The sequence below is a fragment of the Eretmochelys imbricata genome, chromosome 1 (genome assembly GCF_965152235.1).
Source record: "Eretmochelys imbricata isolate rEreImb1 chromosome 1, rEreImb1.hap1, whole genome shotgun sequence".
NCBI lineage: Eukaryota > Metazoa > Chordata > Testudines > Cheloniidae > Eretmochelys > Eretmochelys imbricata.
In genome coordinates this window covers 120,300,568-120,325,830 of record NC_135572.1, presented here as the reverse complement: position 1 = coordinate 120,325,830, position 25,263 = coordinate 120,300,568, and the positions used below count along the sequence as shown (strand labels likewise).

Sequence of the window (25,263 nt, the reverse complement as noted above, 5' to 3'; positions counted from 1 at the left end):
GAATAAACTGATTTTGACTTCTCATAGTTTCTTTTTTGCTATTACTCTTGATCATTCACCTTAATACAGCTTCATTTTCTTGTTCACTAACAATAAAGGTAACAAAAAGGTGTATTGCAAAGCAACAAAAGGCTCATGTCCTCCATATACATCATGAAGGCTCAGTAGATGGTGACATGGTGTTATGGCTTGAGGTTTTTTAACTTTTTAAACATCAGGGATTATAGTGTTCTAAACTTACTGATATTTCTGAAGTGAAAAAGCAGTAAAGCTTTATCTTAAAAAAATAAGACTATTTGATTTTTGTGCCCTTTATCAATGAACCTGTAAAGCAGGGATCTCAAACTCAAATCACCACGAGCCACATGAGGACTAGTACATTGGCCTGAGGGCCGCATCACTGAAACCTTTTCATACAACAATACAAAAGTATAGTCAAAAATGAAAAAGAGTAATATAGTATGCTATTAAAAGTCAATGTATTCACTTTTTAAAACCTGTAACGTGGAGAGGGGTTTTAATATTATATGAGCACTCTCAGTAATGCACCTCACTCAAACGACACAACACGCATTTACTTTTAGAATTACTTCGGTTAAAGCCCCCACCCCCACTCCACCCCTTATTGAAGGTGAAAGGGGGTTGATGCCCTCTGTGAGCTTTTTCAAAGACAGTGCTGTATCGATTGTACATTTGATTCCCTCTTCCCCCCCCACCCCGGACAGACAGACAGAGTCTTTCCAACTAATTGCCATAAAATAAACATAATGAGGGTGGGTGATCACATTCTGAAACATTGGAGTCTGTCAGAGCAGTTGGATATAGATATCTAATGGATTGCATGTAGCTAAGTGTTTGACATTTCTGCTTTACAGTTCTCCTGTGGTTACGATTGTTACAGCTTTTTCAGCATAATATCAATTATATACCAAAAAGAGTTTTAAGTGAAATATGGATACACCTTTAACATCTATAACATTCTTTTGGTTTTTTTGGTCTTTTCTTTTAATCCTGCTGAACTGTAAGTAGCTCCTTTTCCTTTGTGAGAAGGATCGTACTTTGATAATTGTGAAAGTAACCACCAATTTAAATTACTGTTTAGTAATGATTTATTTTCCCCTTTTTTGGTTGGGGAATGGAGAGAGATCTGAAAACTTATTTGTATTATCACATCTTTCTGCCAGTGCAGGTAACTCTGAGATGAATCTTTATTTTTTTGAATGGGTGGTAATCCTGTTTAGCCAATAATTGACCCAACATCTGTCCACTTTCAAGCCTGTTTATGTTGTTTGAGAAAGCATAGCTTTGGGAGTTGTTTGTTTAACCTTTTAGATCAACAGGTTCATGCATTTTGGTTTGATCTTCCTAAAATATAGTAGTGATTTGTTTTCTTGGTATTAGTTTGACTTTAAAATGGAATCCAGTGGTAAAATGTATCTAACCAAGTAGATAGTATCCCTCTAGGCATTATTCTCAGATAATATAGCAGTGATTTTGTTGATTTTCTTGCAATCTCAGAAACCATGGAGGTGTCTTCCCAATCTGAAGAAGTTGTCGAACCAGTTACACCAGTACAAGAAGAAATTCCTCTTTCAGAACCAGGTTGGTAGTAATATTAAACAATTAATAAAGCATATGTTGCTGGCATAGTCATTTTAAAATATTCTCAATTAGAAACTTCAGAAACCTCTCACCTGCACTACTGGGAGAGTTGGAGTCAGAGGTTTTTTTGGTCCTCTCATTGTCAGGAGGACTAGATTCCAAAGGGTTTGTTTTCACAAATGCTGAGCAGTTTGTATGGATTGGCTTGGGAAACTAAACAGCTGTAGGGCAGGAATGTACTCCACTGATGTGCAGAAAACAAAGCTTTTAAGATGTGGCCTTTGTAATGGGAAGTATTAAACTCGTGATTGTCCTTTACTAAGTGATCCACCTTAACGTTTGTGATGAGTAATAAGAGTGAGGACAATAAACAAAGTGCTATGCTTCAAGCAGCTTGCTACATTTTTTTAAACTTACTGCTGCAGTACATCCTGGTCCATAGTCCTTGCTATGGAGGACCAGGAATTCTATAACCACTCCACATCTCCCTTTTTTATAATAAAAAAAATTTAAAACTGAATTATAAACCAATGTAAATACACACAATTCACAATAAATTTCAAATTCCTTAAAACTATTTATATTACTGTGTCCACCTATGAATTGCATTTCAGTACTCTTGGAGTATTCTAAAGATCAAGTGTTTGAAAGAGTCCGATCAGTCTTCCAGACCATGTTCTCTGATCTTTTGAGTTTGTGCATGGAGTCCCCCTATGGAGGAGACACGCATCCTGACAGAGTAATTGCAGGTCCCAGATCCTTTGTCGTGTTGGGCAATATTGAACATGAATCCGATACCTCTGGAGAAGTCTTTTTGGAGTCTCCACCCTTTGGGATCTGAGAGTTTCTGACAAGTTCTGAACAATTCCAAATATCAGGGAGTTTTTGAGCCAAACTTTGTTCCCTGGTCTCAGTTCAGGTAGTTCTTTTTTGTTTTTGTGCCAAACATAAAAATTCAGCAGTAACAAAACTTCAATTTCAGCATCCTATTTTCAAATTCCTTCAGGTTGGGTCACTTAAGTTTAAGCTGCATTGGTGCCACAGGTAAAGGTGTCCTTAGTCCTTTTCCCATCAGAAGTTCTGTAGGAGAAAGTTCAGATACAAGTTTTGTTGACTCGCCAGGAGTGCTTTATATGGGTCCACTGATTTTTGCAGAAGTTGATTTAACTGCTTTCTCCATCCCCTGTTGCTCTGGGGGCTAATGTGGACTACTTGTATGATGATCAAAATCCAAGTCCTCATTCTAGGAAGGCTTCAGAGGTAAATTGAGGCCCATTATCAGACATGAGGACTTCAGGTATTCCCTGTCTTACAGAAGCTGATTTTAGTTTTTGGATGATCTGTGCTGATGAGGTCTGTATAAGTATAGCCAAATCAAACATATATGTGTGTCTTTTTCCTGAAAAACAAATCTGTGGTTACCTGCTGCCAAGGTCTGTCATAGGTCTTAGTAGAGAGTAATGGTTCTGGCATGCTGTTTTTTGTTTCATTTTTTTCCCCTTTTTACGCATCTCGCAGCCATCTACAAAGGTCTGAATTTCCCTGTTCAGACCAGGTCTCTATACAGATGGTTTTGCTTGTGTCCTGCACTTGTTTATACCTTGCTCTCCCCCATGGATTTTGGAGAGCATCCCTTTCTGAAGTACCATAGTGCTAAGAATACTCTGTCCTTTCAGAAGCAGGCCATTAGCCATGTGTGAAGTTCCTTTACGTTCTGCCAATGTGGCGTTAGGTCTGTTGGAAGTTGACTCCTTCAAACAACCCCCCCCCCCTTTTTTTTTTTTTTTGACAAGTCTCATCCTTCAATGGTTCATCTCTGTTTGCTAAAGTTGGCTGGCAGGTGCTGGAATTGCTGCCAGAACAAGGTCAATGTAGACTTTGACATCTTTCTCTGAAGCTGTTGTTTCTTCTTCTTGGTGGCTGCTGTAGCCTAGAAGATGGTTCAAATTAAGAAATAAGAAGTTAGGTGATTTTAGGGCCCAAACATAATTGTTAGAGGAGTATCAGAAATTGAAGTTGTTAGTGTGAGAAGTTAAAGATAAGTTGGAGACAGTGTGTTGTTGGAAAGTAAGAGTTAGCAAGGACATGACCCAGGGTTATGTTAATGTTCTGTTTTGGTTATAGCTGGCTTAATGTGTAAAGAGCCAGTAAGAAGATGGTAGAAATACAATTATGGTAAAAGGCAGTTTAATGTTAATTAGTAGTATAATGGAATATAAAGGAGCAGTGTTGCTAAATTGCAGGAAAGCTCCAATTTATATTTTTTTAAAAAGGCCCATTAGTTTCCAGGGTTATAAGGCTATACTTCACTCTGTTATCAATAGGTTGATCACCCCATTGATACACTTCATCTTTAATCGTAAGTATAATTGTAGTATTATGTAAGTAATAACTGCATGCCTATTTGCTTAACCATTTTTTCTTTTAATAAAGTTTGATTGTATCATTCAAAGTGACACCTAGTAGTCCTTTACTGAATAAATTTTCTGTAACTGACCTAGAACCTTAAAACTCAATTTAGTTTTGAGGTTCATTGCACCATTATCTTTATGCTAAAATGTTCCCAATATTAAGCTGTTAAAGGTTACAAAAGGTTACACTGCTCAGTTTGGGCTCTAGACAGAGCATATGCTGCAGTGCTTTCCCTGGTATGCAGTCAGTGTTGGGGAGACAAATCACATCAGCTGTAGTAGAAATCTTTGAATCAAAGCAGGAAGGTCATCCTGTTGATTTTGAACCCAATAATGTGGGCTGTTTCTATGTTAAAATTCAAGCCAAACAGATATGGACTGAGCTGTTCACAGGCCCAAGTGGCTGCTAGAGCTTCCTTTTCCACCGGAGCAAGACTATGAACTGCAGTAATAAATCTCAGCTGTTTTCCCCCTTCTTCCTGGCACCTCCTATTAAATTTGGCCCTTTCATATATTCTGTTGTCTGCCCATGAAGACACTTTGAAGTATTTCTTTTCCTCATCAGTGGGGGGTAGAACATATAGGATACCATCAGCAGCACTACCCAAGGCAAATATCAGGGTGTTTACTTGGTATTCTTATGCTTTCTCTGTTAAGCCAAAAGCCATCTGGAATTGTTCCAGTTTCCTGATCTAACAAGGCTAGCGCCTGAGTTGCCAAAATCAAACTTCTTTAACAGAGACATTTGTGCTATGGACTCCAGTGTTGCGCTGAGACAGGGCTTTGCTTCCTTCCTGCTGTAGCTTTCATAGGTCTCTTCCCTGATTTTCCACTTTCTCCATTCACTCATCATTCTGACAGTCTGGGGGTCTTTTCTTTCTTTTACTCCTCCTGGAGAGAGAGTCACCTCGTTCTGACACCATGTGTTGTGAAGAAACAAACACAGAGGCCCGTGCTTGCAGGAGATGGAACTTCCCACTGAGGAAGTTCTCTTACATTTATTAAGCTCCCCACTGCAATACATCCTGGTCCTCTCTGCTAACTGTGGAGGACCAGGAGCTCTATAACCACTCCACAATAGATACATGTGCTCTTGAAATTCTTCCATAATGTCAGTATTCTCCCCAGTAGATCCACCTAAGTGTGCTGCTACTACTTCATTGCTTATGATTGTACAGAAACCTGAGCAGCTGTACTCTTCTGGGAAAAATATTTGTTTCCTATTAAGCCCTTGGTTCTTGAAAAGGAGGTTCGGGTTCAAACAATACATTTGTTTGAAACAGGGCTGGCACTGATAGAAACTTTCAGCTTTGTGAGAGCTTGACTTAAATGTTGTGTGCATTATACATCTGGAATAGAGTAAGTTTCAGATCGATTTTTTTTTTCTTCACTGCCCCCTCTCCAATTGTAGACTGAGCTGTATCCCATTCACCACAAAAGAAAAGGGGTGGCTTTTAGGGCTCCAAGACTCTGAAATGTGCTTCTCCTCTTGCTCCGAAATAGTCCAAATTCGATGTGTTCAGTGGTGTTACAGCTGTATTAGTTCCAGGAAATAACATCCTGGGACTGACACAGCTACAACACCACATCAAAAAAACAAAAAACCCCAAGCCCCACCATGTCTTTCTAATAGCCCAAATTTGGTGACCTTACAACACTCTAGAAAAAAAAGTCTATTTAATAGGGTTTTTGGAAAGGGCTTAAAGTAAGCTTACCATAATAATAAAAGGTGGGAAGGAATCGCTATAGGTGTCTGTCTGTCTGATTTCCTGTTGGAATGATTATTTTAATATTACTGGGGTTTTGTTATGTTGTATAACTAATGTCTTAAGATGTACAGAACTTTGAATAAGCATCTCTTCTTTTACCATTTTAAATCTAAATAGGCATTTCCCCCCCCTCCCCCCCAGAAGAAAAATCAAACCCAAAACTCACCATGGGACCAAAACCTTCTTTTTCTTTTCTTTGGTACCTCTCTTTACTCCTGAGGGCATTCTGCACCAAAAAATTAAAAATTCTGTGCACAATATTTTAAAATTCTGCAAGTTTTATTTGTTAATAAATAAATAAATGCTGAGGCTCCAGCATGGTATTGGGGAGACAGGCCACTTGCTGCAGAAAGGTGGGAGATCACCCTGTAGCTCCTACCTCCGGGACACTGACTCAGTGGTGTGGCTGCACCCAACCCTGATACAGCACAAGGCCTGGGTTTGCCCCAGAAACACCCTGGGGCCCTGCCCCTCTGTGCCAGGCACACCAGGTGTAGGGCAGACAGGATCTAAGTGTGGAGGGGCTCAGTGTGGGGGAGATCCAGTGTGGGTTGAGAGGACTCTGTGTGCAGCCAGCTCAGTGGGAGTCTAGGTGTGGGGAGATCTGGATGCACAGATGCTCGTGGGGGGGGGTTTCCCAGGTGCAGGGGCAATGGGACTCTGCAGGGGCTTCCAGGTGAAGGTGGTTGGGGCTCAGCGGGGGTCTGGTTGCTGGGGAAGTGAGGCTTGGTGGGGTGGGGGTCTGGGTGCAGCTTGGTGGGGGTTAGTGACATGGGGGTCTGGATGTGGGGGCTCAGGGTGGTGCAGGGGTGGGGTATCAGGGTGGGGGTTTGAGTGCAGGGAGCTCAGTGGGAGGTCATCTGGGTGCAGGGGTGGGGGTCTGGAGGTAGGGGTTGAGGGTCAGTGGGGTGGGGTTCAGGTATGGAGGGCTAGGGGGGTTCTGGATGTACCAGGTGAGGCTTGGCAAGGGTGTCTGGATACGGGAGATTGGGTGGATGGGGGAGCAGCTCCCTGTACAGGGAGTCCTCCCTCCACAGCTGAGGAGCAATGCGGAGAGGATGCTGAGCTTCCTGCAGCTGGAGGAGGTTTCTGGGCATGGGTCTGACACAGCCCCAGCAACTTCTTGCAGGGGAAGAGGAAGTTCCATCCTCTCCTGCCTCCAGCTGGGACTAGCAGCTGATCCCAGCTCAGGGTAGGAGATACTGGCTGTGGTGTCCCTAGCCCTGTGGTGATTTACCTCTCTGCTAGCTGCTCTGGGTGCCTGAAATGATGTACCTGTGCTGCTAGGGAGTGATGCATGACTGCTTTTGCAGTTTTCCTTTGCTTCCCTGACAGACAGCCATTTTTCTGTGGGGAAGCAAAGAAATCTGCAGGGGAAATGAATTCTGCACACGTGCAGTGGCATAGAATTCCCCCAGGAATGTCTTGCATGTGGATAATTATGGATTGGGGACTATTCTATTAAGGACATGCAGTTCTTGACACAGGTGCATGTGATACAGCAGCCAAATACTAAACTAACAAATCTTGTCCAAAGAGCAGAGGCCTTTAGAGATGAGTCCTCTGAGATGTAAGTAAGCTTTGTTGAATAGATAAGGACTATCACAAACGCATTAGTAGGATGGATCTATTACCCAAAATGTTGGATTGTATGATCTCACAAAAGGAGAGTGGATTTATTTCTTGGGGGCATAATATGTTACTGAGGACTTCTACATAGACCAGCATGTCTTATTGTCTATTTTTTCCCCTTTAACCCATAATGAATTCTCTGGGGAGCTCAGTGACACTAGACTATTCTAGAGCTACGCTGCAATGCTAGTTATGTAATGCTATCTTTTTGTGAGCTTAAAAGATTCAGTTGCCATTTTGCCATAAGAAAAAGAAGTGTCTCAAATATCTCACTTTGGTCATCTGATATTTCTTGCACTTCTATATAACATGGATATTGTAAACCTAGTGAAGATTTATTCATATATGGAATTCTTTCAGTTTCAGAAGAAAAGGAGGAAGAAGAAATGGCAGATGCAGGTTTGGATGACTGGGAAGCAATGGTCAGTGATGAAGAGAGAGAAAAAGGTGGGTGTGTGAGAGTAAATAGAGGTTTGGTAGTATTTTTATATCCAGGACAAGTTTAACATGGTTAGTTAACAGTATGTGCTGGTTATTATGACCATCAGATCCATCTACCGATCTCTAGTCGGAGAATTGTCTCTGTGATGGATTGGATCACAAAAACCCCTTTGGAACTGCCACCTGATGTGCCTAGACTACCTCTGAGCCTGTTTTCCCTGCCAGCTTGGGACTTCAGTACCTTGCCTTGTTTGAGCCAGACATGCTTGCCTGCTGCACAGACAGATCCAGGTCTGAACCACATCTCCAACAAGCTGCAGGCTTAACTGAAAACAGCTTAAGAAGTGCTCCTGGCTCCAGCACTCAGATACCCAGCGCCCAATGGGGTCCAAACTGCAATTAAATCTGTTTTACCTTGTGTAAGCTTTACCTTTATATAAACTCATAAACTGATTGCCCTCTGTAACATTGATAGAGAGATGCACAGTTGTTTGCCCCCCCCCCCCGCCCCCCCAGGTATTAGTACATACTCTGGGTTGGTTAATAAGTAAAAAGTGATTTTATTAAATACAAAAAGTAGTATTTAAGTGGTTCCAAGCAATAACTGACAGAACAAGGTAAATTACCAAACAAAATAAAATAAAACACATAAGTCTAAGCATAATAAGAAAAAACTAAATGCAGGTAAATCTCGCCTTCAGATGTTCAAATAAGGCTCTTTTACAGACTAGGCTTCCTCCTAGTCTGGGTCCAGCAATCACTCACAACCCTGTAGTTACTGTCCTTTGTTCCAGTTTCTTTCAGGCATCTCCTTGGGGTGGAGAGGCTATCTTTTTGTGCCAGCTGAAGACAAAATGGAGGGGTTTCCCCAGGGACTTATTTAGTCTCTCTCTTGTGGGTGGAAACCCCTTCCCCTCTTCTATGCAGAATCCAGCTCCAAGATGGAGTTTTTGGAGTCACCTGGGCAAGTCACATGTCCATGCATGACTCAGTTCCTTACAGGATGACACATTCCCAAGAAAGCTCAGATGTGGATTGGTGTCTCCCAGAGTTCATTGTTAGCTTAAGTGTTTCTTGATTGGGCACTTACTGAGAATAGTCTTTTCTCAAAAGCTCATGCTCAAATAAATTAGTTAGTCTCTAAGGTGCCACAAGGACTCCTTTTCTTTTTTCTCAAGAAGCTGACCAACTGCTGCTTCACTGAGGCTACTTAAAATCAAACCAGTACATAGCCAATATTCAGAACTTTGAATACAAAAATGATGCATGCATGCATACAAATAGGATGAATATATCCAGTAGATCATAACCTTTGCAGAGATATGTTACATGACATATCTAGCATAAAACATATTCCAGTTATGTCCTATTTACAATCATAAGCATATTTCCATAGAGCATAATGGGGTGCAACCTTAGTCTCTCTTCCTCCTCTCCTTCCCTCCCCCCGCCAGGAGAAAAGGAGGTGAAAGATAAAGCACCTGTGGATAGGGTGTGAGTTTAAGATTTTTATCATGATTGATAACTTTTAGAAATTATTCAAAATCCTGTCCAGTTAATGTCTTCATAGACATTGGTGTGTGTGGTGGTGGTGAGGGGATTTAGGTCTAGATTCACAAAGCAACTTAAATGTGGGGACACTGATTGTCTTTGTGCCTGGAAAATAACTGCGATTCACAAACCCTGAGTGAGTTTGGTGCCTAGGCTCCCTATACAATGAATGGGGATGGACAGGTACCTCACAACGGGATTCACAGAAGCTTGGTGGCTCCTTGTCTGAGGTACCCAGTGGGAGGTGCCAAGCTTAGGGATGTGTACTAAACCCTGCCCCCTCTCGGAGATAGGGTCCTAAGTCCAGGCTTCAGGAAGGTGCCTCCCTTTGCTTGAGATTCTCAGTTGCAGACCCTCTCTTGGTGTTAGGCGCTTACACTGTTTTTGCAAGAAGGCCAGGAATGGGAGAGGAGGAGGATGACCTTCAGAATTTTTAGCCTAGTGGTTAGTGTGCTCACCTGGGGCATGAGACACCCCCAGTTCAAGTTCCCCTCTGCCTGAGCAGGAGAAGGGATTTGAACTGGTATCTGATACCTCTCAGGTGAGTGAGTGCCCTTACCCCTGAGCTATGGGATTCTGATGTGAATCTCCCTCACTTTCCTATTGAAGCTGTTCCACTGTGGATAAATAATGAAAGAATCATGTCTGTCTTGCTCTACCCTGTAGCATTGCTCTCTTGTTTCCCATCTAGAAGGAAGGATTCTGCCAAATACAGAATTCTCCCCACCTGGCTACCTTTTCACCAGTGTAGAGTACATCTTCCTGGGAACCTACATTGGGGCTCTGTGCTTCAGTGGAAGTAGCTATCTTGAGCTCCCACTGAGAATCGCTATGAAGTGGCTGGCTTGGTGCATTGAACTGGCATATTTGTGGGCAGTCAGCAGGATAGCAACGAGCTGTTCACATGTTACCTGAGCAGCTGGAGAAGTGATATATGCAGCAATTACTGAGTTGCCTTCAGCTGCCCAGTCCTGGGGACATTGGCAGAGGCTTAATACTTGGGAACAATTCCCAGCATCCAAAGCAGTCCCAGTCAAACCACAACTATTAATTCTTGTTTTCTTTTGGGGGATGTGGCACCCCTGGGCAACAAGTTGTGGGACCCTCTTCAAAGCCGCATCTGTTGCGGGTGAGGTAGGCTGGGGTGTTTAAGTGCCGCTGCTGCTGCTGATATTTACCATCTGAGGGCACAAAGGGAGCATAGCCCCAACCATCTCAGTTCTTTCACTGGAGAGAGCAGAAGGGGAGCCCCTGCCTCTCAGCTGTGATACCTAAATCCTTCAGTTAGCCCCTAAAGATGTGGTCTTAGCAGTAAGAGTCGTACCCCATCAAAGGCAGGCATCCTTGTGGTACTGGACTGTTTGTTGTACCTCCAGTCCCAAGGTCTTGTTAGTCTCTCTGAAAGTCCACTTTACTGTTTTCTTAGCCAGTTGCCAGCCAGTGGAGATAAAATAGTATATTCCCACCCTACAGTAGCCAGATTTTTAAAGGATTTACTAATAACTTCCCCAGCAAGAGAAACATTCACATTCCTTAGATTTCAATTTATTGCTCACCAAGTTGGGCGGGGGGGAGGCGTCTCCCTTTGAATCTCTCAGGGATGTTCCTTTAGAAAACAGCATTCCTTAGAGCAACCACATCAGTGAGAAGAGTTGAACTCTAGTGATTACTCCTCCCTGTGCAGTAGTGCCCAAAGAAAGTAGTGCTTAGACCTCCATGATAGCTTCCTATCTTAAGTGATATCTGGCTTCCACCTTAGCCAGTATGTTTTCCTCTTGTGTTCTTAGACCAATGATACTCAGACCTCAGAGGTTCAGGAGCCAAATTAGCAATCAGCATTACCCAAAAGAGCCACAGTAGTGTGAATTCATTGTTTCATTGACTATAGTACTATATATTCATATTTAAACAGTATGACAGGGAAAATATTTACATTTGCAAAATGACTGACCTAGTTGGCTATTTTATCAATTACAGTTGGTTAATAACATAGTAAAAGCATCCTGATTGGTTAATAACATAGACTGGTTAATAGTTAAATCACAGTGGTTTAATATCATGTGCTACCAAGAGCCACATTAAAGAGCTATTTGTGGCTCATGAACCGACCCTGTGCCCGCCGAGGGGAAATAAATTGTCCTACTTTATATGAAAAAAAGAGCCCTTTGTCTTTTCCCTCAGGTAAACAAAACCCATTAGACAGGCATGTGGGTAAAACTGTCAGGGAGAGCCTGTTTCTACACAGATTATCTGGGTTATATGGAACTCAAAGGACCAGTATCTTACAGGGTTGAGGACTTATTTGACTAGAGACACTGCAGCTTGTGTGGAATATGTTAAGCACAATTCCCTAGTGGAGTTACGTAGAGCAATGTGAAGTTTGGTGCGTCCCACCTCCAGGCACTGCTCTTTATACTTCATGATCCAGTGGTCTGTTTGGGAGAATGGTTCAACAGTGCATAGCTTGGGATAAACTCCTCACCCAGATTCCTCCTGGTCAGTACTATTTGCTTTTCTCTCATGAGTAGGAAAGCTCAGAGGACCCTGAAGAAAGAGGTTGCTTGCTAGTAACAGTTGCTCTAAGTCTCTCCTCTGTGTATCCACACTTCCTGCCTACCACCTCCTCTGTCTGAGATTTCTTTATGTACTTAGGACTCTGTACTTTAAGCGAAGGAACTAAGAGGGTTGGGGGTGCACTCCCTTATATGGCCTCAGACTTCAAATGTCAGTGTCACAAGAGTACACTTACACACCCCTTCAGCAGACACAGCTTTTGAAGAGAGCTCTGTAGTTCATCTCCAAGGGGGAGTTCCATATTCCACAAGTATGAATACACATAGGTGTCTTTCAAAGAAATTGTAACTGGTAAGAAACCTCCCTTTACTGGGGCATTCTACTGGAAAATATATGTTTTCTTTAAACTATCTTTAAAATGTTTTACAGTCTTGACAATATTTATGAAGATGTAGTCCCTTCTACACTAATTACAAATTCCTTGAGTTATAGAAACTTTCAAAAGCATCTTTCTAATGAAAAATTGATTGACTCCAAATGGAACTTGTTAGATTTGGAGTGTTAGTTCTTTACTCCTGAGGACATTCTGCGCCAAAAAATTAAAAATTCTGCACACAGTATTTTAAAATTGTGGGAAATTTGTCAAATGTGAAGACTTCAGCATGGCATTGGGGAGCACAGGCTGCACAAAGGTGGGAGATCACTGTGCAGTTCCAACCTTGACACAGCGCAAGAACCGGGCCTGCTCCAGAAACACCCCAGGGCCCTGCCTCTCCGAGCCAGGTGTGGACAGGAAGGCTCAGCAAGGCAGGATCCAAGTGTGGAGGGGCTTTGTGTGGGGGGGATCCAGGTGTGAATTGAGAGGGTTCTGTGTGGGGCAATCTGGGTGTGGGCGACTCAGTGGGGGATCAGGGTACAGGAGGAATCTGGGTGCATGGGGGCTTGTTGGGGGATTCTGGGTGTAACAGTAATGGCACTCTATAGGGGGATCCAAGTGAAGGTGGTTAGGGCTCAGTAGGGAGGTCCAGATGCTGGGGAAGAGGGGCTCAATAGGGTGTGGATCCAAGTGCAGCTGTTTGGGGCTCGGTGGGGTGGGGATCTGGGTACGGGAGGATTGATGGGGTGTCCAGGTGTAGGGGGAATGGGGCTGATCCAGGGGGAGGTTCTAAATGCCAGGGGGTGAGGCTCGGCAGGAGGGTCTGGGTATGAGGGGGGTCTAGATGCACGGGGGTTGGGTGAATGGGGGAGTAGCTCTCTGTACAGGGATCCCTCCTCCTGCAGTTGAGGAACAATGGGTGCAGAAAACAGGGGAGGGGGAAGTTTGCGGAGCTTCCTGCAGCTGTGGGAGAAGTCTGGGGGTGGGTCTGACCCAGACTCAGATGCTGTGCAGGAAAAGAGGAAGTCACATTCTGCCCCGCCAGAACTAGCAGCTGAGCCCGACGCAGGGTAGGAGCCACTGGTTTTCCCCAGTCTCACCCCCACCCCTCAGTTACTGACTTACCTCTCTACCAGCTGCCCCGGGCACCCAAAACATACTGCTGGGGAGGGTCGTGTGACCACTCTTGTGGCTTCCCTTTGCTTCTCGGTCAGTCATTTTTCTGCAGGGAAGCAAAGAAATCTGGGGGGGGACATAAATTCTACGCATGCACAGTGGTGCGGAATTGCCCCAGGAGTAGTTCTTGTTTACATTGACTGTATGTGTATTTATAAGTGAAGTGCGTGGTATGTAATTGAATTGAGCTATCTTATTCCTCCAGATATTTGGGAAAGGGCTCCTTAGGTCAGCAGGGATCATTCTTGGTGGGTGCACTGACTGTATTGGAGTGCTTTGTTTTGATTTTTCACATATGCTGCTTTGACTGGCTCTAAATTTAGAAGTTTATTCCCATACTTAGTGCAGCTGACTTATTCCTTCACATGGATTAAACCAAAATTAGTCCATGTTCTGTTTATACAATGAAACCTGATCTCAGTTACTACTTCTCTTTATGGTGGTTTTTGGGGATGTGATCTTGACAGAGTATTTTACTTCAGTTTTATCTCTCCTGTTGCCAGAGGGAAAACCTGTCCACATTGAAGTCAAGGAACACACTGAAGTGGAAGAGGAAGATGAGGAAGAGGATGATGAGGAGGAGGAAGAGAGTGAAGAGTCTGAAGATGGAGAAAGTGAGGGAAGTGAAGATGACGATGAAAAGACTTCAGATGAGAGAGAAACGGAGTCTCAAGCTGTTGGAAAACAATTGGTAGAGAAAAAGCCAAGCAAAGAAATAAGCTCCGATTCGGAATACGATTCTGATGATGATCGTACAAAAGAAGAGCTTGTTTACGATAAAGCTAAGCGGAGAATTGAGGTATCTAGACACACTTTGTCTTGAGAAGCTTATCTGTGTGGCATGAAAAATCTTGGATTTTAGTGGACGTTCAACCATACTTGACTAAATTAGCTTAGCAGTTATGACACAGTATTATTTTTAATCTGAGTGGGTAAAGTAATATCTTTTATAGGACCACTTTTGTTGGTGAAAGAGACAAGCTTTTGAGCTTACAGAGCTCTTTTTTCAGGTCTGTGTAAACTCGAAAGCTTGTCTCTTTCACCAACAGAAGTTGGTCCTATAAGGGATATTACCTCACTCACCTTGTCTCTCATATCCTGAGACAGACATGGCTATAACAACACTGCAAACAATATATTCGTGCAAGTGTCCATAGTGGTCTGCAATGAACTTATTGTCAGTGCTCTACAGACTTACAAATAATTTTTATGCAAAAAGTAACCATACTTAATACAGCTTCTTTTTTATGAATGCATTTAGCAGACTTAGATCTATCTTGACTTAAAACCACAGTACAGGGGTTGTATGAGCTGACAGAAGCTATACTCCTTGCATTCTATAAGGCTAAAAAGTATCCTTTTTTCAGAGGAAAGCTTCCTTAAAGGGTGGAAGTATGTGGCATCCTCACTGTCCGCTCCATCCTTTGTAAATGCTATTAGAATTTTAATGAAGCATTTCTACGCTATTAGTTTGTTTGGGTTTTTTTTTTTTTTTTTTTCCAATTACTGACATTTCGCATTGGCTCTTTCCCCTTCTTCGGCATATTGCACATTTAGAAACTCTAACTTTCATTAATGCATGCCTAGGAATTGGTTTCAACAGGTAAGGAAATTTTGAAATGTATGCATAGTAAAACAACCTACAAGCCTTATTACCTGTCCCAAAGCACACCTTTTGCTATACATCTCCAACAAACCTATACTTTAGCAGATGAAATAAGTTATCATACTAGTTATTCTTACTTGAAACTGTTGCTTTTTAAATTGCGAACTGAGAGTGTTACCAATCTGATGAAAGCCATCTAACTGAGACAGCTCAGTCAATTTAATTAGACCTGGATTCCCAAGATGCTAACCTTTAATTCTGATCTTTAAACTGCACCAAAAAGCTGGGCAAAAGGACGAGCTAACCTTATTGCAAATCTCAGGACCTCAAATGTTCTGCTTGGAGATAAACAACCGAGCCCAACATGTATTGAATCCAGATGCATACCATGAAATTTGTACTTGGACTAGAAAAATTTCTGTCCATATAATCTGCATACCCCCCAACCCTCCCTGGAAATTGAATGGTCATGGAAGTGTTGTATTTAGTAAACCTTGGAGAGGGAGTGCAAAACCCCAGCCAGCTTTTCCCTTAAGGTGCTGCTGGCAACATTAGGTAATTCTCCACTTGCTTTTTGTAATACTTTAAATGTTAATCTCTACTTTTGAACGTGTCTTATTCTCCTATTAGAAACGGCGTATTGAAAATAACAAAAATGTAAACACTGAAAAGCTAAGAGCACCGGTTATCTGTGTACTTGGGCACGTAGACACAGGAAAGACCAAAATTCTAGATAAGGTAAGATGCAGTGGGATGGATCTTCATTATCAAGTTTCTGTAATAGCTGATTTGTCATAGTGTAATGTAACTACTACTGCTTGAAATAACTTATTGTAATCCTATAATGCTTATAAAAATACAATGCAAGATAACTTTCCTAACCAAAAAAGTTCATATATGACACGCTGAGAAAGGGACCTGGATAGACAGATTACCCCAGAGGAATGGGGTTTGCTCTGGAAGAGTACCAGCAACCTCGATATAGAGTGCAATAAAGGGAAAACTTAGTTAAGATGATGTTTCAGTGGTATTTTATACCAGTCAGGTTAAAAAATAGAGAGAATGAATAGAGATAAATGTTGGAAAAATTGTGGTGAAGAGGAGATTTTATGCTTTTATGGTCAGTCATTAGAGCACTGGGATGCTGCAATTCCTAACCAAATATTACAAATTATTTGATATTTATTGTCAGATGATCCTTTCGGAATTCTGCTGGGGCTTCCTAGCAGAAATGATCACACACAACGAAATGAAGAATTAATCTGTCTGCTAGTTAGCAGCTAGACTTCTGATAGCCTTCTGCTGGAAAAATAAAAGTAGTCCAACTCGGGAGGGAGGTTGGTGGTTATGGAAAAATTAATGTACCCAGTAAAACTTTCACCTGCAAAAAAAAATCCACCACACTTGTCGAATTTTTTTTAATATTCGCATTTGATGGACATGCCTGGTTTGTTAAATGTGTAATCAGAGATTCCACTCCGTTCAATAAAATCACAAGAAATGACTTGTCATGATTATTGTAAATATACTCATTCTATAATATGGCAACGCCCTATTAGAGGGCCCAGGATTATATTACTGTATAATGTTCCTCTAAACAAAAGGTTACTGTTGTAAATTTCAGAGACTATACAATAATCATTACATGGTTAGGCTCTGATCCAAGAGTGTATATATCTGAACCACTCAGTAATAGTGATCATAATGTAATTACTTTGACATCCTTGCAGGGGGGAAATGTCAAAGAAACCCACCACAGTAGCATTTAACTTCAAAAAGGGGCACTTCACAAAAACAAGGAAGCTAGTTAAATGGAAATGAACAGTCACAAGAGTGAAATGCATGCAAGCTGTACAGAAAACAATTTTTAAAAAAAGAAAAGGAGTACTTGTGGCACCTTAGAGACTAACCAATTTATTTAGTCTCTAAAGTGCCACAAGTACTCCTTTTCTTTTTGCAAAGACAGACTAACACGGCTGTTACTCTGAAACCTGTCAATTTTTAAAAACACCACAATCAAGGCTCAAACTAAATATATACCCCAAATAAAATAATAAAAAAGAGTGTGAGAACCCAAAAAATGCCACTATGGCTAAATAACAGCAGCAAAAAGGCATCCTTTAAAAATTTAAAGTCGAATCCTAGTGTAGAAAATAAAGGAGCATAAACTTTGGCAAGTAAAGTGTGAAAATATAATTAGGCAGGGCAAGAAAATTTGAAGAGCAACTAGCAAAAGACACAAAGACTAGCAGCAATTTATGAAGTAGATCAGAAGTAGGAACCCTGCCGAACACCAGTAGGGCCACTAGATGATCAAGGTGCTAAAGGTGTATTCAGAGAAGACAAAGCTGTTGCAGAGAAGTTAAATGAATTCTTTGCATTGGGCTTCACTGTAGAGGATGTGAGGGAGATTCCCACACGTGAGCCATTCTTTTTGTCACAAGTCTGAGGCATTGTCCCAGATTGAGGTGTCCAATAGGTTTTAGAATAACAAATTGATAAACAGTATTAAGTCATCAGAATCCAGATGGTATTCACCCAAAAGTTCTGAAGGATCTCACATAGGAAACTGCAGAACTGTGATATATAACCTATTGCTTTAATCAGCCTCTGTACCAGATTTCTTGGATCGTAGCTAATGTAATGTTGGTTGTTTTGTTTTTTTTTAAAGGCTCCAGAGGTGATCCTGGCAATTGCAGGCCAGTAAGCCTAACTTCAGTACCAGGCAAATTGGTTGAAACTATAGTGAAGAACAGAATTCTCAGACACACAGATGAACACAATATGTTGGGGAAGAGTCAACACAGCTTTTGTAAAGGGGAATCATGCCTCACCAATCTTATTAGAAATCTGTAAGGGGGTGGACAAGGGTGATCCAGTGGATATAGTGTACTTGGACTTCCAGAGAGCCTTTGAAAAGGTCCCTCACCAAAGGCTCTTAAGCAAAATAAGCAGTCCTGGGCTAAGAGGGAAGATCCTGTCATGGATCAGTAACTTGTTAAAAGACAGGAAACGAGTAGAAATAAGTGATCATTTTTCACAACGGAGAGATGTAAATTGCAGGTCCTCCAAGGATCTGGACTGCGACCTGTGCTGTTCAGTGTGTTCATAGATGATCTGGAAAAGGGGGTAAATAGTGAGGTGGCAAAATTTGCAGATGAGATGCAAAATTACTCAGATAGTTAACTCCAAAGCAGATTTTGAAGAGTTACAAAGGATCTCACAAAACTGGGTGATTGGAAAGGAAAATGGCAAACGAAATTCAATGATGATAAGTGTAACGCAATGCACATTGGAAAAAATAATCCCAGCTATTCATGCTAAATGTTTTCTAAATTAGCTGTTACCACTCAAGAAAGAGATTTTTGGGGTAATCATGAATAGTTGTCTGAAAACATCTGCTCAATGTGCAGTGGCATTAAAAAAAGCAAACAATGTTAGGAACTATTAGGAAAGGGATAGGTAATAAAACAGAATATAATCATGCCCCTATATAAATCCATGGTACCACCACACCTTCAGTACTGTGTGCGGTTGTGGTAGCCCCATTTCAAAAAAGATATATTAGAATTGGAAAAGGTACAGAGAAGGGCAACAAAAAGAATTAAGGGTATGGAACATCTTCCACATGAGGAGAGATTAAAAAGACTGGGACTGCTCAGTTTAGAAAAGAGAGAGTCTATAAAAACACGAATGGTGTGGAAAAAGTGAATAAGGAATTATTTGCCTCTTCATATCACATAAGAGCCAGGGGTCATCAGATTAAATTAATAGGCATCAGGTTTAAAACAAACATACGGAAGTACTTCACAGTCAGTACGTGGAACTTGTTTGTGAAGGCCAAAAGCATTACTGGGTTCAAAAAAGAATGAGAAGTTCATGGAGGATAGGTCCATCAATGGCTATTAGCCAAGATGGTCAGAGATGCAACCCCATGGTTTGGGTCTTCCTAAACCTCTGACTGCCAGAAGCTCGGAGTGGATGACGGGATGGATCACTTGATGATTTCCTATTTTGTTAATTTCCTCTGAAGCACTTCCTCTGGCACTGGCCACTGTCGGAATTCAAGATACTGGACTAGATGGACCATTTGTCTGACTCAGTGTGGCCATCCTTATGTTCTTACACGTGTTACAACTTCCTAAATAGACATAAAAAGAAAAGGAGTACTTGTGGCACCTTAGAGACTAACCAATTTATTTGAGCATAAGCTTTCTTATGCTCAAATAAATTGGTTAGTCTCTAAGGTGCCACAAGTACTCCTTTTCTTTCTGCGAATACAGACTAACACAGCTGTTACTCTTAAATAGACATAGTTTAAACACATTCTCTCTCCCCCCCCCCCCCAAAGGAAATAATTAATGACACTTCCAGGATACGATTTTAAATTCCCTTCTGTAAGCAGGTTCCCATTTCCATTGTTTTCCCTGTGTATTCAGTACTCCCTTTATTGCTTTGGTTTTATAGCTCCGTCATACTCATGTACAAGATGGTGAAGCAGGTGGTATCACTCAGCAGATTGGAGCAACTAACGTTCCTCTAGAAGCCATTAATGAACAAGCTAAGATGGTGAAAAATGTAAGTAACAGCACTTTAAAGACCTTAGATTGAGGTCCAAAAGTTCATAAAGCGATCTGCTTACTTACTAGATGTTGTGGTGGGATATTTTCTAAGAATTGTTTCTGCTTTTGTGTATGTAAAAACCTAGTTGACATATTGGTTATTTGGGTTGAATTTATTCTTCTCACTATTTTTTAAAGAGATACTTTAATTCAGAAATTAGAGTAACAGCATTGCCAGACAATTTATAATTACCATCTTTAAAAAAAAAAGAAAAACCTCCTCCTCCTACTGTCTCTTCTCCGTTCTAGAAAGTGCATTTATGCATTATATGTTGACTATGTTGACAAAAATCTGATATTTGGGTAGAAATTGGGAATACTCTTGGAAGTTAAAATATACCCCTATTTTTATTACATTTCTTCAATGAGCTTTAAAATGGTTTCTGTTTAATTTCAGTGCATGTACTCACAAGGTAAGTTTAACAATGGGCAACAAGCTTTACTTTTAAATCCACAATATTAAAAAACTGGTGTTGCCATTGAAGGTCACTTTCCAAGGGACATTAGTTTTCCCTGTAAATGAAATATTGCAGTTTGATTTTTATCTAGAAAACCACTCAACTGCCTGTTTTTTAATATTAAAAAATGCACTCCTAGTACATTTTGTCCAGTACGAAGAACAAGCATAAGTTGCAAGAGAACTGTTCTTGAAATCTCCAACAGCAAATTAAATCACTTTTAGAAAAGTTGTTTTATACAAAACTATTCTTGAAAGCATTTAAACAATCTACTGGAACTTTGTTTCTCTGACGTAGAAAGTACAAGATGGTTGAGATGGCAAAAGCTGTCAGTTTGTTCCCTTTAGCTGGGTTTAATGCAGTAGAAATCCTAACTTCATATATCTTGTCAAAGCAATATCCTGGTTTCTAAAAAGCTGGAAGATTTGCTACATCAAATATAGTTTCTGAAAGTTTAGTTTTCCTTCAGATTGTGTCCTTATGGGTGTTCCACTTCAAGATTGGAGTTTTCATCAGCAGAGTCTTTGTCTGTGCCCGAGACATCCTCATTTTCTGATATGAGCATATGTGGGGGGAAGGGCAGACCTACCACAATTTCAGTTCCTTCTCAGCCACCTGTGGCTCTAGATCAGTGGTTCTTAACCTTTACTACAGCCTGCGCCCCTTTGGTTCTCAAAGTATGTTCTCGCACCCCTTCTCAAAAATGATTGAAGTAGGTCAGTTCTTTAAACCTAGATATATTTTTGTTTGTATATTACAGTAATCGTTAAATGTATAATGTTAAATACATAGGTTTGATGAAACAAAGTAGTTGTACTTACGTGCCTGTGCTTAATTTGTGTTTTCGATGATTTACCTTCTAAAAAAATCTGGCATGTCTCATAGACGTGTGCACCCCAGGTTAAGAACCACTGCTCTAGATGGAACATCAGCATCCCTTAGCTAGCTGCGTGGTTTGCCACCTCTTTTGCTTATTTTTTCTTATTATTTTAGATCTTGTATTTCTTTTTCTGTTACTTAGCACATTTTGTGCTTTTTGGGGAGTGGGGGTTACCCTTTCTCTTTTTTTTTTTTTTTTGTTTTGTTTTGTTCTGCTCTGGGCCTTTAAAACTCAGACCTTAAACCAAAGCTTCAAGTAAGGGATTATGCCCAAAATCCTTGGCTTCCAACCCTGTCAGACCTGTCACAGGTCTTTTTCCCCAACAGTGATGGACACTTGAGCTCTCCCTTCACACACACACCCCGCCCCCCCATATAAAATCCACTTAAAATTACATCTGAAAAACTGAGGGACAAGGTAAAACTCCTGTTAATGGAGTGTTCCCTGAGACCTAGGGGGTTGAAGTCACCTCTCTGTAAATTGGATTCAGTTGCTCATAGAGCCCCTGCAGCTGAATCACTGCTGCTGTGGTAAGCAAAGACCCGAGGGATCCATAAGAAGCATGCAGACTGTTAAAAGAGACCCTGTTCTGAGGAATAGGATAAGAGAAGGGGAAAGTTACCCTTTCGGTCTGGATCTTGGGAGACCTTGTGTCCTGACAAGGGTACCACTGACCCCTGATTCATCATCGAGAGAACCATGCCATGTACCGAGAAGCTGTCTGTTAAACTGCAGTGGCACTGAAGTCAGCACTGCACCCAGTGCTTCTGAAGCACAGTGACTCTAAGGTTAAGCCAAAAATGTCATTGGTACCACCTTCCCTAGCCAGCAGAGAAGAGCACACAGATTGTACTTCAGTACCATCTCCAGTATCGCCCAATGTACTAATGCTTGAGGTCTTTCTCTGGAGTACCCAGTACTGTCCAGACTCCTTTTTCCACAAGGATCTTTGGATCCTGGAAGAACCTGAGTCACCGTTGTTCAAGGGTATCAAGAGACCTTCTCTTGTGCTGATTTGACCTACCATCAGGGATCAATGCAGTCTGATTCCACACAAACCCGTTGTGGTTTCTGAGAGGCATTTCTGATTGACACATTCTCTGGTACCATCTTACTACCAAGCAGATTCAACCTCCAGTTCCTGTGTAGTTGTTAGATCCCCTCTGGTCTCCCATTAGACCCACTCGACTGCCGGTACCAGCACCACTTGCCCCTCCAATGGACTTGGTACATGACAACTCATCTGATTATGAGGTGTCTCTACAAGCCCTTCTGTTTTCCCATTTCAGCCTTCCTCATTGCAGTGCAGCCTGATGAAGATACTCCCTGCTGGACATACACCCAGCAAACCTGGCAAGAACAAGCCTGGGATCCTGTCCCCTTCCCTTATATCCCTCTTCAATGTGCTTATTGGTCCTTTATAGCGACCAGCTCTACAGGGTCCCATCATGTAAGAGGAGACGTCAAAAGCAACAACTGCTGTCCTAGGATCCTGTTCTGTAGGAGGAATCAGATGAACAGGAGCCATCAGGAGAAGAAGCAGCATCACCTTTGTCCCTCCTGGACAAGACTATTATGCTTCTGTCAGATTCTGGGGTTGTCACCACCTGCTCTGTAACCTTGTGTGCCTCATAATGCTTTGCTGCTGTAACTCCCAACTTGGGCTCCTCACCAACAGCCAAACAGCATGCTAGTAACAAGGTGAATGTCTGTTTAGCTGCCAGCATGCTCTAGTCAACACTCTGGCTTCCACTAGCTTTGCTTGCCACTTGCTGGGTGACCGCAACACACTCCCAGTCCCACTCTCCTCCCTCCCCGCCCCCCCCCCCCTGCCAAAATGTGTGTTCTGCACTGTCCAGCACTCCACTGGACAGTTGAGATACTAGAGGTCAATTGCCCCTGTCAGGGGTCAGTGTATATACAACAGTTTACTCCTTTAATTGGCGTTACCAAACAATTCAGTTTAAACACAACGCTGGATTAAATACAACAGAGCCCACAAACCACAGCAAGGGCTTTCCTCCAACTCCTGAGCCATATGGCAGTCTGTACGTTTGTGGCACTCTTAGCAGGACTACACTCCTGGTGTCTTTGAACCTGATTGAGAATGGGCTACAGCAGAGGTGGGCAAACTACAGCCTGCGGGCCACATCCAGTCTGCGGGACCCTCCTGCCCGGCCCCTGAGCTCCTGGCCCAGGAGGCTGTATCTCCTGGCCCCTCCCTCCCCCCTTCCCCGCAGCCTCAGCATGCCCTGCTGCCGGCGCAATGCTCTGGGCAGCCAGGCAGCACAGTTGCAGAGCTGCAGCCTGACCTGTTGCTCTGGGCAGCGTGGCTGTAGTGCCGCCAGCCATCAGCGCTCCAGGCAGTGCCGTAAGGGAGCGGGGGGGTTGGATAGAAGACAGGGGAGTTCAAAGGTGGGGTCGGGGTCGGGGAGGTCAGAGGACGGGGAACAGGGGGGTTGGATGGGGCAGGGGTCCCGGGGAGGACAGTCAGGAATGGTGGGGGGGGTTGGATGGGGCAGGAGTCCCAGGGGATCCATCAGGGGGCAAGAAGCAGGAGGGTCAGATAGGAGGCGGGGGCTGGGTCACACATGGCTGTTGCGGGGACACAGCCTCCCCTAACCGGCCCTCCATAGAATTTTGGAAACCCGATGTGGCCCTCAGGCCAAAAAGTTTGCCTGTCCCTGGTCTACACCATGCACAGTCTGTCCAAATGGGTGTCCGTACCTCGAAGGGTCCTCGATTCTCTAAATTGGTGGAAGGTCCACAAAAGGTGTGTATGGGACTTTATGTTCTTGCATCGTCATCCCATGAGGATCATCACTACAGATGCCTCCCATTGATGTGCACTTTCAGAACTTCACAGCTCAGGACAAATGAACTCTGAAGGAAGTGATCCTTCATCTTATCAAGCTCAGAGTGGTCTGTTATGCTTGCCAGCACTTCCTGACCCACATCAGGGGCTGCCCCATCAGAATATAATTGCTGTATATCAACCACAAATAGATATCAGCAGTTTATCTACCAGGACTGCAGAATGCAGTGGCGGACTCCCTCTGCTGGCACTTCCATCTCCGTCCTGAGTGGGAGCTGAACAGCAACATATTCTGAAGGATATGTTTTACCTTGATTGATCTGGAGATGGCTATCTCTGCGACACCATCCAATACAAAGTGTAGATGATTCTGTTCAAGAGGAGGGCAGAGCCGCAAATCAACAGGAGATGCTCTAGTCATCCCTTGGCCTCGAATGTTGCTATACACTTATCCCTCAAGGCCATTACTGCTCAAGGTCCTAAACAAATTGAAACAGGAGAAATTAGTAGCCATCCTCATAGCACTGCTGTGGCAGAGAGAGGTGTGGGTTACCAGAGCATGTGTGCATGTCTTGACAGCTGCTTCTCCCTCTTCTGGTAGCAGCAGATCTTCTCACTGAGGGGTCAAGATCCATCACCCTCTCCAACCTCTTGGCACTTCACCTCAAGAACAGCCTGCTAAATGGCTCTCTGGTATAGAACAAGACCGCTCCTCAGTGATAACAAACAGTACTGCTTAATAGCTTAAAACCCTCAACAAGGAAAACTTGCGGAAGTGGAAACACTTCCTAGCTTGGTACAGCCACTTTGTATACCTACTTTCGTGTCCTGCCTGGCACGCATTCTTGATTGCCTGTTAAATTTAAAAACCACAGGAATTGTTGCCGAGTTTAATTGAGGTTCACCAAGCTGCCATCGCTGATTTTCATTGTCCCTCATCGAGGGGTTTTCAGTCTTCACTCACCCTTCCACCACCAGGTTTATTATAGGCCTGTTCAATCTTTTCCCTCCTGTCAAGGAGCCAGCTTCACCGTAGGACCTCAACTTAGCCTCCATTTGAACACATGGGGCACTGTTCCCTCCTCCATTTGTCCCTCGAGACCTTGTTCCTCATATTCATTTGAGCCAGAAGGGTAGGAACCCTGATGGCTGACCCACTGTACATGATGATTTGTCATGATAAAGTGACACTATGTTAACATCGTCACTTCTTGTCTAATGTTCTTTCAGAATTCCACATTTAATCAGGAGATTCTACCAGTGTTTTAGCCCAAGCGTCGCTCTTCAAGAGATGAAACGAGCCTCCATAGACTGGATGTAAGAAGGGCTGTCACCTTTTACCTTGACAGAATTAAGTCCTTTAGGACTTCTCCTAGGCTTTTTATATCTGTTGTGGAATGAATGAAAGGG

General features: G+C 42.6%; 1 protein-coding gene across 1 annotated transcript in view; it reads left to right on the top strand.

Annotated features, from left to right (window-relative positions):
- The window catches only part of EIF5B (eukaryotic translation initiation factor 5B), a 72,492-nt gene that overhangs the window by 21,845 nt on the left and 25,384 nt on the right, over positions 1–25,263 (top strand). The window contains exons 8-12 of the mRNA XM_077814598.1: positions 1,519–1,602; positions 7,775–7,861; positions 13,976–14,271; positions 15,709–15,816; positions 19,546–19,656. Of these exons, the coding sequence (XP_077670724.1) occupies positions 1,519–1,602; positions 7,775–7,861; positions 13,976–14,271; positions 15,709–15,816; positions 19,546–19,656 (686 nt within the window). The remainder of the gene's footprint in view (positions 1–1,518; positions 1,603–7,774; positions 7,862–13,975; positions 14,272–15,708; positions 15,817–19,545; positions 19,657–25,263) is intronic.